Here is a 16,413-nt window from a genome sequence, read left to right as displayed (position 1 = left end):
ATTAAAAAGTATTAGTAAGTTCATAGTATGTGAGGATCTTAAAACATCTAAGGTTAAAAAGTTCATGCATTCTGTATTAGTTGATAGAGATTGATAACGTTCATATAATTGTGTTAAAAAGTTAAAATCCATCAAGCGTAGAAAGGGTAAGAATTGTAAAAGGAATGTGGAAACGTTATATTGATTACTTTATTTTGTGGTGCTTAATTGAAGGGGGAACGTGTTAATCTGTGATCTACTAAATGCCCTTAATCTATGAGCCTGAGATCGATTGCTCTGGTCTCCACCCAAGTTCGCGGGGAAATCGCGGTCTTTTCCTTATTGCAGTAAAAGTTCTCAGTGAGGAAACAATACCATTTCACTCTCGTGATTATTTCGCCCCTTTTTCAGGTACGTTATTGATGATAAAACAGAGTCATTTAAATGTAATAACTCGCTAACATGTCAAGAGTGTTTAAGGTGTGTCTTAGTAACATCTTGAGGAAGTTAGAGTTAAGTTTGCAGAGTAATATGAGCCCTGCTCGGTTGCAGCGAAGGCTAGATTCGTACTGAGAGTAGCTGCCATTTTATGTCGATCGTGAATTAACATGTGCGTTGTTAATAACATATTTTGCGGTGTTATTTGTATAATGGTTTTTCAAACACTTTATTGACTGTTGATAAATTGAGTTATGGTTTACTGAGTTAAAGCTTTGTGCTTGACAGTTATATTGAAATTAGTGTATGTTTCAGTGAATTACAGAGTATACTGTTGTGACTTGAATAAGCCTTCTACCCTACAACACTAGCTCTTTCCTGTAGATCTGTTGTTTTGTAAAATGTGTTACTTTGGTAAAATGATTGCAGTAAAAGTTCTCAGTGAGGAAACAATACTGTATCACTCTTGTGATTATTTCTCCCCTTTTTCAGGGGCGTAACACCAGCAGGTATATTTCACTGGTCATCCCCAAAGCCAACTCCTACCTTTAGCCGCCTTTCCTTCCAGTTTTCTGCTGCCAATGACCGGAACAATTGCAAAAATCACTGAAGCTGGAGTCTTATATCTCCCTCACTAACTTTAAACATCAGCTGTCAGAGCAGCTTACCAATCATTACACCTGTACATAGCCCATCTGTAAATAGCCCACCCAACTACCTTATCCCCATACTGTTATTTCTTTCTCCTTTGCACCCCAGTATCTCTACTTGCTCATTCATCTTCTGCACATCTATCACTTCAGTGTTAATTGCTAAATTGCAATTATTTCGCCACTATGGCCTATTTATTGCCTTACCTCCCTAATCTTACCACGTTTGCACACACTGTATATAGATTTTTCTATATACAGTGTGTTATTGGCTGTACGTTTGTTTATCCTATGTGTAACTCTGTGTTTGTGTCGCACTGCTTTGCGCTATCTTGGCCAGGTTGCAGTTGTAAATGAGAACTTGTTCTCAACTGGCCTACCTGGTTAAATAAAGGTGAAATAAAAAAAAATGACAGTTAAGAAAGGCACTGGTATGCTGTATGTATTTTAGCTTTTGAAATAAAAATAACCTTTCAGACAAAGGTAACTGAAATTGCATTGCCTTGCTTTGAGCTAAAAAAAGAGAACATGTATCTTGATTCCTACTAAGAGGTGTATTTTATTTAACTAGGCAAGTCAGTTAAGAACATTCTTATTTACAATGACAGCCTAGGAACAGTGGGTTAACTGCCTTGTTCAGGGGCAGAATGGCAGATTTTTACCTTGTCAGCTCAGGGATTAGATCTAGCAACCTTTCAGTTACTGGCCCCATGCTCTAACCACTAGGCTACCTGCCACCCGTAGTAGGCCTCCTGTCAACTGTTTTTTGTGCAACATGTCTGCCTGGCCTTATCTTAGGAGGCTTATCGTTACCTTCACTCCAAGGTTAAAAGCGGAGTATGTCGTTTTGAGAAGGGTAATTGGACTTCTTAATTATGTGAGATTATGGTTAGAAAAGATCTCAATGGATATGTTGTCCTATTGCCAGATTTTGAATTATGCCCTTCCCAAAATGACATACTCAAGCTTTAATAAGGGTTGAGTAAATGCCAGACATTTCCAAACATCCAAAGTAGCATTACTTCCTTAACAATGTGTCAATTTCAGTGCATACTGGATAATTTTCAAACACTTAAGGTGTGAAACACAAAAAAAGAGTCAACCCTAGTGACAAACCAAAATTACTTGAGCAGGTCACAATTGACTAAAATAAATAAAAATGTACACCCAAGAGGAACTAGCCTATAGCTCTTCAAAGTCCATTATCTTCCTGAGCAGAGTACAAACATGTACATTAATTGTGTGTCTCTTCTTCTTCACTACCTTTCCGCTTTTCTTGCTGACGATCTCTGCTGTGGCGGTCTTCAAGCCAGTGGATGGATTGATTCCAGCAAAACATCTGTGAAAACAAAAAGCACATCCAAACAACATTTTAGAAAGATGATTAGGACCCCTGATGTCTTCAATAGTGTCTAAAGTGTGCTGCATTACCTCTGTCTTTTGTCCCCAGTTCAAATAATGGCTTCACATTGTTTTTATGCTTTGACAATGGAGCCTTTCAAATTTATCAACATATCTTGATTAAATTAACCTGTCAAACCAAGCTGTGATACAAAATGCCTCAGTTTAAAACCCCCCAATGGAATTCTCCCAAGGAAGAAGCATCTTTTTGTTTACCTCTGGATGAACTCCAGGGTGCGTGAAGCCTCCTCTTGGTACAGAAGATTGAAGGTGTAGAATGAGGCAAATAAAAGCTGCCAGCGCTGCCACAAAGTTGGAGTGGACTGACATCACAACCTTCTCAATGCTTATCATCCATTTGGCAGCAGTCATTGTGTCACCTGAAATCAGATCACATTTATGTGATCTGATTTATACAATTTCCTCTGTGAAACATTGCTATTGTAAGGCCTTGTCTAAAAACAATTACTGACACAGAAAGTCTTATTGGATACACTACCTTGAACAATCAGTCTTTGTGAGTTCAACAGAGGACTTGATCCCTCCACATCTGTGGCTGACACCTGAAAGATATAAAACAAAAAATTCTATAACTTTCATATATTTTGAACATTTGGCATATCATAATTTTTTACTTCTAAAATACATACATAGAATACATACATAGAAATGCAGATGAATGTAAAACTCACATCGGCCTTTTAAAATGAGTGCATCTATCCTTTCTTTGAAATGGGCCATCAACACAAGGGCCAACTGCAGTCGCTCCACTCTTTTCAAACCTTGACAGGATGAACCTCTTCATTTGTTCCTTTGTAGCAGAAGTATTGTATGATAATCTTTATTTTTTCTGCCATCGTTGTATACATTTTTTTCCAGGATTGAGACATCTGTCAGTAACTTGAAGTGGTTGTAGAGTTCCTTCTGTAAAAAGGTATGGCCACTTATTTCTCAGTTCAGCTATAGGTGCTGGGCTAGCGTTGATGGCACATCGCTGTAATTAAAATGTTGCTTGAATGAGCTGCGAGAGTTGTCTTCTGTCACCTCCTGCCGGCCCTTCTCTGGAATAAAGTTGCTCCATTTCCTTACGCTTTGCCTCAAGTTCTTCTGTTTCTTCTGTGGGAAAGTCAGGCTGCCATCTTACACAGCTCTATTTGTCAGTTAGTCCCTCTTGCACTGATTATAGTCGATGAGCCTGAGTCTTTTTCTCTTTCTTAGTCGTACTAGAGGATTATCATGATTCTTATGCTCAACGTGTTTTCATCGGATTTAAGAGGGATCCATAGCCACTCCCAATTGTAATGCCATCTTTCATTGTATCAGCGAAGCTTTTCGGGTACTGTTGTACCATCCTCTTGGCTATTGTACGGCAATTTGCTCTGGTCGGATTTGGCTCAATAACTCTCATTGCATCTACTGTAATTCTCACCATCTCTCTTCGTTCTCCCGGGGTTGGCCGTGTGCCAATGCGATGGCTGATCTCAGGTTCATGGGCATTTTGCCCCAAGGGACAGTGAAGTTCCCTGGCCAGATGTCCAGGTCTACAGTACTGGTCGTACTGGTTATTGACCGTGTTGTGCTGGATGTGGATGATGACTTTGAAGAGGAAGGGCTTGATGGCTCAAATGTTGATGTATCCTTGATGGCACCAGCTGTGTCACTCCTTGCTTGTCTTAGAAGTAAAATAGTTGATCAACTCAGAAATCTGAAGTAATAAAATAACAAACATTTCCTCTCAACTGTACCGTACTTGTAAATCTTTTACCAAAATGTAATACTTTCAAATCTCCGTGCATTTAGCAGCTTCCAGCAGTGTATTGGTCTGATGTGCTCCTGTAGGTCTTCTTCTTTAACCTCTTGACGTTACCCTAGGATAGGGGGCGCCACAGCGCATTTTGGAAAAAATTCGTGCCCATTTTCAACGGCCTACTAATCAAACTCAGAAGCTAGGATATGCATATAATTAATACCTGTGGATAGAAAACACCCTAAAGTTTCTAAAACTGTTTGAATGGTGTCTGTGAGTATAACAGAACTCATATGGCAGTCAAAACCCCGAGACTGATTGAAACAGGAAGTGGAATTCTGAATTGTGGACTCAACTTCACGTCGTTGCCTATTATTCACACCGTGAGCTATCGTTATTTGAGCACTTCCTATTGCTTCCACAAGATGTCGCCAGTCTTTACAAAGTGTTTTGAGCCTTCTACTGTCGAAACTCAGTGAATGAGACGCGTTGGAAATTGGTCACAGGGGAGGGCCATCACCATTATGACGCCGGCGGCCCTGTCTACCCCCACCTGGTGGGATTTGGAGGATGATGGAGGCAACAGGGGAAAGAGCCTCAGATCCACAAAGTCCCTTCCACCAGGTGGCTGATGAGATGTTGGCACAACTGCCATATTGCATCCCCATCCCAAAGCCCTTGTTTGGAAATGTACTTCGCCAGACTGCCAAGAACATTGCCCTCATCCAGGCCAATGTGGCGAGACACGGTAGTGATGACACCATAGGCCTTGTTGATCTCTGCATCAGACAGGATGCTCTTACCAGCATACTTGGGGTCCAACGTGTACGCTGCGGCATGTATGGGCTTCAGGCAGAAGTCTTCATGCTTTTTGATGTATTTCAGAACTACAGTTTCCTCTGCTTGGAGCAACAGTGAAGTGAGCAGGGCAGTACGGATTTCTTCTCTTACATCTGCAAGCAGAGTCTGAACATCAGACAGGATGGCATTGTCTCCCTCAATCCGTGCAATGGCTACTGCTATAGGTTTCAGGAGTTTCAGGCTGCTTACCACTCTCTCCCAAAATACATAATCCAGGAAGATCCTCTTGATGGGGCTGTCCATATTGGCAGACTGTGATATGGCCATTTCTTGGAGAAAACTCCTTCCCCTCCAGGAGACTGTCAAACTTGATGACAACACCACCCCAACAGGTATTGCTGGGCAGCTTCAATGTGGTGCTCTTATTCTTCTCACTTTGCATGGTGAGATAGATTTCTGCTATAACTTGATGACCCTTCACATACCTAACCATTTCCTTGGCTCACTTGTAAAGTGTATCCATTTTGTTTTCAGTGCCTTGATGTAATTGAGGAGCAGATTCAATGCATGAGCAACACAGCCAATGGGTGTGATGTGAGGGTAGGACTTCTCCACTTTAGAACAAGCAGCCTTCATGTTTGCAGCATTGTCTGTCACCAGTGCAAATACCTTCTGTGGTCCAAGGTCATTGACTGCCTTCAGCTCATCTGCAATGTAGAGACCGGTGTGTCTGTTATCCCTTGTCTGTGCTCTTGTAGTATACTGGTTGAGGGGTGGAGATGATGTAGTTAATTATTCCTTGCCCACGAACATTTGACCACCCATCAGAGATTATTGCAATACAGTCTGCTTTCTTTATGATTTGCTTGACCTTCACTTGAACTCTGTTGAACTCTGCATCCAGCAAATGAGTAGATAAAGCATGTCTGGTTGGAGGGGTGTATGCTGGGTGAAGAACATTCCGAAATTTCTTCCAATACACATTGCCTGGTGGGCGATATGGAGAACTTTTCTGCTTCCCTTGCTCGCACCCCTTTTCATGCCATTCTGCTGTGGGGAAACCAGTCTAAATCTCTCCGGTCCTCATTGACTTTGATGAAAGCTTTTTGGATGCTACCCTGGCTTCCGAGCTGAACATCCCCACTCAGCCCCTCTCCAATCCCATGGATGCTAGCGCTGGACGGGCGATCTTATGACCGGGTCACTCATAATACCACTCCCATGAACCTACAGGTGTCAGGGAATCACAGCTAGACTATTCAATTTATGCTCATCAAGTCTCAGATTCTTGTGGTTTTGGGATTCTCCTAGCTCCCGCGACACAATCCCCTCATCAACTGGTCTACTGGTGCCATCATGTTCTGGAGTCCGTTCTGCCACGGCCATTGTCTGAAGGCAGCTTAACCTGCCTCAGGACGTCTTCCTGGGGCCTTGGAAGGTGCCCTGGACCTCTCCGCCATCCCCGTGGACGACCAGGCTTCCGCCGCACCGACCCTATGACTGCGGTGACCTTTTCCCTAGCACCACGCTGCCCCGAGGACGTCTGTACTCTTTGTCGGGACCAGAGACCAAGGCTATGGAGACCTACATTGGGGACTGCCTAGCTGCAGGATTTATCCGTTCTGCTTCCTCTCCCGCCAGCGCAGGATTCTTCTTTGTGGAGAAAAAGGACAAGACCCTGCGCTCGTGCATTAACTACCAGGGACTCAATTACATTACTGTTAACCTGTTAGGGCTAGGGGGCAGCATTGACACGGCTGGATAAAAAACATACCCGATTTAATCTGGTTACCACTCCTACTCAGTAACTAGAATATGCATATACTTATTACATATGGATAGAAAACACCCTAAATTTTCTAAAACTGTTTGAATGGTGTCTGTGAGTTTAATTAACAGAACTCAAATGGCAGGTCAAAACCTGAGAGATTCCTTTACAGGAAGTGGCCTGTCTGACCATTTGTTGAACTTGTTTTCCATCTCTATCATTTACTAAGGATCTCTGCTCTAACGTGACACTTCCCACGTCTTCCATAGGCTCTCAGAGCCCGGGAAAAAACAGAATGTCGTCATTCCAGCCCCAGGCTGAAACACATTATCGCCTTTCTCAAGTGGCCCATCAAGAGACACTAGCTTATGCGCGTGACCCCGACCGCCCCCGCCTTTGGGATTTTTTCCTCTGTTTGCCGAAAAGGAGATTCCCTGTCGGAATATTATCGCTTTTCTACGAGAAAAATGACGTAAAAATTGATTTTAAACAGCGGTTGACATGCTTCGACGTACGGTAATGGAATACTTTGAATTTTATTGTCAGGAATTGCGCCAAGCGCGCGACACTTCTTTACTATTTCGGATAGTGTCTGGAACGCACGAACAAAACGCCGCTATTCGGATATAACGATGGATTATTTTGGACCAAACCAACATTTGTTATTGAAGTAGCTGTCCTGGGTGTGTATTCTGACGAAGACAACAAAAGGTAATGACATTTTTATAATAGTAAATATGATTATGGTGAGTGCTAAACTTGCCGGGTGTCTAAATAGCGAGCCCGTGATGCCTGGGCTATGTACTTAGAATATTGCAAAATGTGCTTTCACCAAAAAGCTATTTTAAAATCGGACATATCGAGTGCATAGAGGAGGTCTGTATCTATAATTCTTAAAATAATTGTTATGCTTTTTGTGAACGTTTATCGTGAGTAATTTAGTAAAATGTTAGCGAATTCCCCGGAAGTTTGCGGGGGGTATGCTAGTTCTGAACGTCACATGCTAATGTAAAAAGCTGGTTTTTGATATAAATATGAACTTGATTGAACAAAACATGCATGTATTGTATAACATAATGTCCTAGGGTTGTCATCTGATGAAGATCATCAAAGGTGAGTGCTGCATTTAGCTGTCTTCTGGGTTTTGGTGACATTATATGCTGGCTTGAAAAATGGGTGTCTGATTATTTCTGGCTTGGTACTCTGCTGACATAATCTAATGTTTTGCTTTCGTTGTAAAGCCTTTTTGAAATCGGACAGTGTGGTTAGATTAACGAGAGTCTTATCTTTAAATGGCTGTAAAATAGTCATATGTTTGAGAAATTGAAGTAATAGGATTTTTAAGGTTTTGAAAATCGCGCCACAGGCTGGCAGTGGCTGTTACGTAGGTGGGACGAATTCGTCCCGCCGGTCCCATAGAGGTTAAGAACTGTTACCCGCTACTACTCATTTCCTCTGCCTTCGAGCTGCTCCAAGGGGCCACTGTGTTTTCCAATCTGGATCTACGGGACGCCTACCACCTGGTGCGGATACGAGAGGGGGACGAGTGGAAAACTGCCTTCAACATGGCCAGCAGCCACTATGAGTATCTGGTCATGCCATTTGGCCTCACCAACGCCGCTGCTGTGTTCCAGGCTCTGATAAATGATGTTCTCCGTGACATGTTGAACCGTCTACATTGATGACATCCTCGTCTTCTGCCCCCCCCCCCCCAAGAACACATGCTCCACATCCAGCAGGTTCTTCAATGCCTTCTGGAGAATCAGCTGTTTGTGAAGGCGGAGAAGTGCGAGTTCCATCGCTCCAGCATCCCCTTTCTGGGTTACATCATCTCTGCTGGGAGTGTCCAGATAGATCCCAGGAAGGTGAGAGCGGTGGTGGAGAGGCCTCAGCCTACGTCCAGGGTGTAGCTGCAACGTTTCCTGGGGTTTGCCAACTTTTATCGCCGCTTTATCCGGGGTTACAGCACCCGAGCTTCCCCCCTATCTGCACTCACCTTTACCAAGGTTCCGTTCACATGGTCTTCTGCTGCTGACCGTGCGTTCCGGAACCTCAAACACCGCTTCACCACTGCTCCTATCTTGGTTCATTGTGACCCTTCCCGTCAGTTCGTGGTGGAGGCCGATGCTTCGGATGTCGGAGTGGGGGCTGTCCTGTCCCAATGTTCTGCCCTGGACCTTAAGCTGCATCCCTATGCCGCCTTCTCCCACCACCTCAACGCCACGGAGAGGAACTATGATGTGGGGAATCGTGAGATCCTCACAGTGAAAATGGCGTTGGAGGAATTGAGGGACTGGCTGGAAGAGGCGGAACATCCATTCATTGTATGGACTGACCACAAAAACCTGGAGTATCTCCGCCACACCAAGTGCCTCAACTCCAGGCAAGTGAGATGGGCCCTGCTGTTTACCCAGTTCAACTTTTCCCTCTCTTACCAGCTGAGGTCCAAGAACGTCAAGCCAGATGCCTTGTCTCGTCGTAATAACCCCACGATTACCACCCCGGAGCCCAAGACCATCCTTCCCACCTTGTGCCTGGTGACAGCACTCAGCTGGGGTATAGGGAAACAGGTCCGAGAGGTGCAGATAACCGGATGTTCGTGCCTGACACTGTCCACTCCGCGGTCCTGGAGTGGGCCCATTCCCCTGGACTTGCATGCCACATGGGCTCCTGTCGATCCCTGGCCTTCATTTGACCACGCCTACTATGGTTCCGGATGTTGCCACGTTTGTCGCCGCCTGCATGGTCTGTGCTCAGAACAAGACTCTTCGGCCGCCCACTTCATTCCTCTCCCCAAACTACCCTTGGCCAAGGAGACTGCCCAGCTCATGGTGAGCACGTCTTCCGGATCCATGGACTGCCCATGGACAAGCCTTCCCTGTGGCTCAGTTGGTAGAGCATGGTGTTTGCAATGCCAGCATGGTGTGTGCAACGCCAGGGTTGTGGGTTCGGTTCCCACGGGGGGCCAGTACAAAAAAATGCATGAAATGTATGCATTCACTACTGTAAGTCGCTCTGGATAAGAGTGTCTGCTAAATGACTAAAATGTAAAATGTCTCTGACCAGGATTCTCAGTTCTCATCCTGGTTCTGGAAGGCATTCTGCACCCTCATTGGGTTGTCAGCCAGCCTGTCGTGGGGGGGAGGGGGTTCTGTCACACCCTGATCTGTTTCACCTGTCTTTGTGATTGTCTCCACCCCCCTCCAGGTGGAGACAATCAAAGTTTTGATGTCTTCACTATTTTTGCTCTAGGCTAATAGTTTAGCTTCACTGGTCATTTGTTAACAGAATGTCTAATAAACATGGTTAATGGTTTCGCTTTGTCGTTTCACAGATGACCTGCTGTCGTCGCAGGAGAAGACGTCAGGGATGAAGGATGTGGTGATGTCCATCGACATGAAGGACTCTGACGGAGACTCGTCCAAGCCTTTCTCCAAGGCCACCAGTGTTCAGAACAGCCCAGCCATGCAGAAAGGTCAGGTGTCATTCTAAAGTAACCCACATATAAACAGTGAGTGCCTTTTTACACAAGTGGTTGTGCGCACATACCTGATTCGGCTAATCGAGGTCCCGATTGCTGTGCAGGACGGAAACACTCTTCAGCTCTGAAGGAGCAGGAAGGTTGGTCACCTAATTTTTTACAACTTCACATTGAGATATGGAAAATTAGGCGTTTGTAAAATCACAATGTGAACATGCTGTTTTGGCTCTTGAGGAAGGGGTTTCAGTTGTAAGAATTCTGAAAGCCGTTTACCGCCACACGCTAATCCCCCTCTAGATCTCTCCAAAGGCCTTCCTTATGCTTCTCCAGCCAGCCAGTCACTAGGCTACACTGAGTGGTGGGCCTGTAAACCGCTCTACTCAGAGAGGAAGTGGCCTCTGACCCTGTGACCCCCAGCCTTCCCACTGTGCCCAGTCTGTTAGTCTCCACAGCACACAGATGGCTTTACTACAGTGTGTGTCCTTGTTTGTTTACATACATACTTGTGCATGTACACACACATACACGAAAACATCTCATGCATGTACAGTCGTGGCCAAAAGTTTTGAGAATGACACAAATATTAATTTTCACAAAGTCTGCTGCCTCAGTTTGTATGATGGCAATTTGCATATACTCCAGAATGTTATGAAGAGTGATCAGATGAATTGTAATTAATTGCAAAGTCCCTCGTTGCCATGCAAATGAACTAAATCCCCAAAAAACATTTCCACTGCATTTCAGCCCTGCCACAAAAGGGCCAGCTGACATCATGTCAGTGATTCTCTCGTTAACACAGGTGTAAGTGTTGACAAGGACAAGGCTGGAGATCACTCTGTCATGCTGATTGAGTTTGAATAACAGACTGGAAGCTTCAAAAGGAGGGTGGTGCTTGGAATCATTGTTCTTCCTCTGTAAAAAAATGGTTACCTGCAAGGAAACGCGTGCCGTCATCATTGCTTTGCACAAAAAGGGCTTCACAGGCAAGGATATTGCTGCCAGTAAGATTGCACCTAAATCAACCATTTATCGGATCACCAAGAACTTCAAGGAGAGCGGTTCAACTGTTGTGAAGAAGGCTTCAGGGCGCCCAAGAAAGTCCAGCAAGCGCCAGGACCGTCTCCTAAAGTTGATTCAGCTGCGGGATCGGGGCACCACCAGTACAGAGCTTGCTCAGGAATGGCAGCAGGCAGGTGTGAGTGCATCTGCACGCACAGTGAGGCGAAGACTTTTGGAGGATGGCCCGGTGTCAAGAAGGGTAGCAAAGATGACACTTATCTCCATGAAAAACATCATGGACAGACTGATATTCTGCAAAAGGTACAGGGATTGGACTGCTGAGGACTGGGGTAAAGTCATTTTCTCTGATGAATCCCTTTCCGATTGTTTGGGGCATCCGGAAAAAAGCTTGTCCGGAGAAGACAAGGTGAGCGCTACCATCAGTCCTGTGTCATGCCAACAGTAAAGCATCCTGAGACCATTCATGTGTGGAGTTGCTTCTCAGCCAAGGGAGTGGGCTCACTCACAATTTTGCCTAAGAACACAGCCATGAATAAAGAATGGTACCAACACATCCTCCGAGAGCAACTTCTCCCAATAATCCAGGAACAGTTTGGTGATGAACAATGCCTTTTCCAGCATGATGGAGCACCTTGCCATAAGGCAAAAGTGATAACTAAGTGGCTCGGGGAACAAAACATCGATATTTTGGGTCCATGACCAGGAAACTCCCCAGACCTTAACATATTCGGGCTAGGGGGCAGTATTTTCACGTCCGGATGAAAAGCGTGCCCAAAGTAAACTGCCTGTTACTCGGGTCCAGAAGCTAGGATATGCATATAATTGGTAGATTTGTATAGAAAACACTCTAAAATTTCTAGAATTGTTAAAATTATGTCTGTGAGTATAACAGAACTGATATGGCAGGCGAAACCCTGAGGACAAACCATCCCCCCCTAAAGAAAATTCAGCTTACCTCTATTTTCAATGGCTAGTACTATAATTATAAGCCCAAGTCCTCCCAAATTGCAGTTACTAGGGCTTCCACTAGATGCCAACAGTCTTTAGAAAGAGTTTCATGCTGGTTTTTGGAAAGATTACCCAGAAATTTTTGTTTTTATAGGTGGCTCTCATTTTGGCTTATAGTGTTTCCATGCGCATGGATAAATGCGCATTCTTTTTCTTTATCTCCGGTAAAGACAATAATGATTCCCCGTCTTAAATTTTATAATTTATTTGCGTAATAGGATACCTAAGGTTTGATTATAAACATTGTTTGACTTGTTTGGAAAAGTTTATTAGTAATGTTTAGGATTCATTTTGTAAGCATCTTGACGGAGGGAAACTGAGTGGATTTTTGACTGAATCGCACCAGCTAAACTGAGTTTTTATGGATATAAAGACGGACATTATCGATCAAAAGGATCATTTGTGATGTAACTGGGACATTTTGGAGTGCCAACAGAAGAAGATCATCAAAGGTAAGGCTTTTTTATATTGCTATTTCTGACTTTCGTGTCACACCTCCCTGGTTGAAAATGATTTGTTATGCATTTGTATAATGGGGTGCTGTGCTCAGATAATCGCATGGTTTGCTTTCACCTTAAAGCCTTTTTGAAATCTGACATGGCGGCTGGATTAACCTCTCTGGGCTAGGTGGGACGCTTGCCACCTACTCAACAGCCAGTGTAATCCCGTGGCGCGATATTCAAATACCTCAAAAATGCAAAAACTTCAATTTTTCAAACATATGACTATTTTACACCATTTTAAAGACAAGACTCTCGTTAATCTAACCACACTGTCCGATTTCAAAAAGGTTTTACAACGAAAGCAAAACATTAGATTGTCAGCAGAGTACCCAGCCAGAAATAATCAGACACCCATTTTTCAAGCTAGCATATAATGTCACATAAACCCAAACCACAGCTAAATGCAGCACTAACCTTTGATGATCTTCATCAGATGACAAGCCTAGGACATTATGTTATACAATACATGCATGTTTTGTTCAATCAAGTTCATATTTATATCAAAAAACAGCTTTTTACATTAGCATGTGACTAGCATGTGACTAGCGTTCCCACCGAACACTGCCGGTGAATTTACTAAATTACTCACGATAAACGTTCACAAAAAGCATAACAATTATTTTAAGAATTATAGATACAGAACTTCTCTATGCACTCGCTATGTCCGATTTTAAAATAGCTTTTCGGTGAAAGCACATTTTGCAATATTCTCAGTAGATAGCCCGGCATCACAGGGCTAGCTATTTAGACACCCAGCAAGTTTAGCACTCACCAAAGTCAGATTTACTATAAGAAAAATGTTATTACCTTTGCTGTTCTTCGTCAGAATACACTCCCAGGACTTCTACTTCAATAACAAATGTTGGTTTGGTCCCAAATAATCCATTGTTATATCCAAATAGCGGCGTTTTGTTCGTGCGTTCAAGACACTATCCGAATGGTAAAGAAGGGTGACGAGCACGGCGCATTTCGTGACAAAAAAATTCTAAATATTCTATTACCGTACTTCGAAGCATGTCAACCGCTGTTTAAAATCAATTTTTATGCCATTTTTCTCGTAAAAAAGCGATAATATTCCGACCGGGAGTGGTGGTTTTCGTTCAAAGAGAGGGAAAATAAAAACATCTCGTGCCCTCGTGCACGAGCCCCAGTCTAATGGTCCTCTGACAGGCCACTATCCAAACGCGCTAATGTGTTTCAGCCTGGGGCTGCCTCGATATCATTCAGCTTTTTCCCGGGATCTGAGAGCCTATGGGAGCCGTAGGAAGTGTCACGTTACAGCAAAGATCCTCAGTCTTCAATAAAAAGAGCCAAGATGAACAACAACTTGTCAGACAGGCCACTTCCTGTTCAGAATCTTCTCAGGTTTTGGCCTGCCATTTGAGTTCTGTTATACTCACAGACACCATTCAAACAGTTTTAGAAACTTTAGGGTGTTTTCTATCCAAAGCCAATAATTATATGCATATTCTAGTTACTGGGCTGGAGTAGTAACCAGATTAAATCAGGTACGTTTTTTATCCGGCCGTGTAAATACTGCCCCCTATCCCCAACAGGTTTTAACAACAAGTTAAGCTTTATTTTGATGTATTGCACTTGTGATTTCATGAAAGTTTAATATTTATAGTAATTTAATTTGAATTTGGCGCTCCGCAATTTCACCGGATGTTGTCGAGGGGTTCCGCTAGCGGAATGTCTAGCCGTAACTTAACAGCACATTACTCAACACTAGTGAGACTCATGTCGCCTACGGTAGGCCTACAGTATATTGAAAAAATATGACGTGACTCTCCGCCAATAATTACATATAGAGGATTTGAGGATTCTAAATTAAAACCAAAAACCGCCTCATGGGTCTCCCGGTGGTGGCCGGCATGGGTATCGAACTTGCATCTGTAGCAACGCAATTTGCACTGCGGGAGCCCCCATCCACAAAGTATCAAAATACAGAGGTGTTGGTAAAGGTATATTGTCCTGCTAATAGCCCATGGTGTCCAGGTCAGGATAACCAAAACATTTCTTTATTATAGACTATCAGAAAGAATGTTGTTACTTATTTATTTTGATCCAAAGCCATGAATGAGTGAGTCACTCAGCTTTATGTAGATGCTGGGCTATATGACTGTGCCAACAACTTGATAATATATAATGATATTGTGGAGGTGATTTCATTTTCAAAAAAACAAAAGTGAGCGATTGTAATCTGAATAAATGCCAAAATAATATTTGTAAAGGCCAAAACATTTATTTCTGATTTTAGAGGGAGAAAAACGCTGGTCCGGAGCAATGAAGAAGTGATGCAGAGTATTGTACTAAACCACAAATTACCTGTAATTCCCGCAGCATAATCGCAAAACTTTTAGTGGAACAACCACTAAGTGGAGCAACCAGGCGCCAGTTTAAACCTGGAGCCTGGTGCATGGTTCACAGCAGTCGGACCATTGTCATCACTCTTCCATAATTGGGGAGGATTATTAGGGTATTTTATAGGACTACTGTTCAAATCCCTCTTGTACACTTTTATCACTTTCCAATATTTCATGGATTGAACAATTGAATATGGCAAATTTAAAGATGACTGAAACCACTGTATTTTTGGGACAGTGAAACATCTTTTGGCGATATACTCTAAAGGTTTGGATTTGAAATCAGACAATGACTGAGGTAAAAGTTTAGACTTTAAATGGAAGGTATTTTCATCCATATCGGGTGAACCGTTTACAATTTACAGTACTTTTTGTACATAGTCCACCCATTTTAGGACACCAAAAGTATTGGGACAAATGCACTTATGTGTATTAAAGTAGAACAAAGTTAAGTATTTGGTCCCATATTCAAAGCATGCAATGACTACATCAAGTTTGTGACTACAAATTTGTTGGATGCATTTGCTGTTTGTTTTTGTTGTGTCACAATATTTTGAGTCATAATTTGGACTCCTATTTGATCATATAATTTGAATTGGGCAGGAATATGGTTTACAGAGGTTCTATGACAATGACTGATGGTTAGGTTAAATAACAGTAGTTCAAGTTGATGCTCTCAGTTTAGATGAATAGAATTTAATGTTATTGATCAGATTGCCCTTATTACTGTTGCTTAACATATCATAATGCTTTAGCTACTTAAACTTTATTTTGGCTCTGGAAATTTGAATATCTTCATAAAATCCCAGAGAATGAAATATATAAAACTCTCAATTTCAGATGTAACATCAATTTCCCAAACAAATGCAAAACAAGACTATCCCTTAAATTCAAGTAACAAGAAAAAACAAATTATAATTCTAGTCGCGTCCTTAGTCATAGTGCAAATATGGTTTAAGCAAGGTATACATAGACCCTTCACTATAACCCTGAAAAGACATCACCTGACAACACAAAACAACTCCAAACGGGAAGAACCACAAAATAACAAAAACAGTCAAAATTGCTACCAGTTGAAGCTGAACTGGAAAGAACGCTTTCCCCAGAAAGCAGCCATGACACAGGAAGCGCAACTTTGTATGCATACACTGGCCACTATGAAGGCTATCACTTCTCCCCCTCAACTAGCCAAACTATATGTTATTTGGTTGTCTTCAATGGGAATTTCCGTGTTTTTGTTCTCATCATGTC

General features: G+C 42.9%; 1 protein-coding gene and 1 pseudogene across 1 annotated transcript; one reads left to right on the top strand and one right to left on the bottom strand.

Annotated features, from left to right (window-relative positions):
• The first annotated feature begins 207 nt into the window (after positions 1 to 207).
• Positions 208 to 11,854, top strand: LOC145859170 (uncharacterized). Its single transcript, XM_082958061.1, has 2 exons — positions 208 to 390; positions 10,119 to 11,854. Exons 1-2 carry the CDS (start codon positions 243 to 245, stop codon positions 10,274 to 10,276), a joined length of 306 nt encoding a protein of 101 aa, XP_082814187.1. The 5' UTR covers positions 208 to 242; the 3' UTR covers positions 10,277 to 11,854.
• On the bottom strand, positions 2,974 to 6,988 carry LOC123725254 (uncharacterized; annotated as a pseudogene).
• Positions 11,855 to 16,413: the final 4,559 nt, after the last annotated feature.

Source organism: Salmo salar, chromosome 11 (assembly GCF_965601325.2).
Source record: "Salmo salar chromosome 11, fSalSal1, whole genome shotgun sequence".
NCBI lineage: Eukaryota > Metazoa > Chordata > Actinopteri > Salmoniformes > Salmonidae > Salmo > Salmo salar.
Note: the sequence above shows the minus strand (reverse complement) of the source record. Positions and strands in the feature narration are given on the sequence as shown.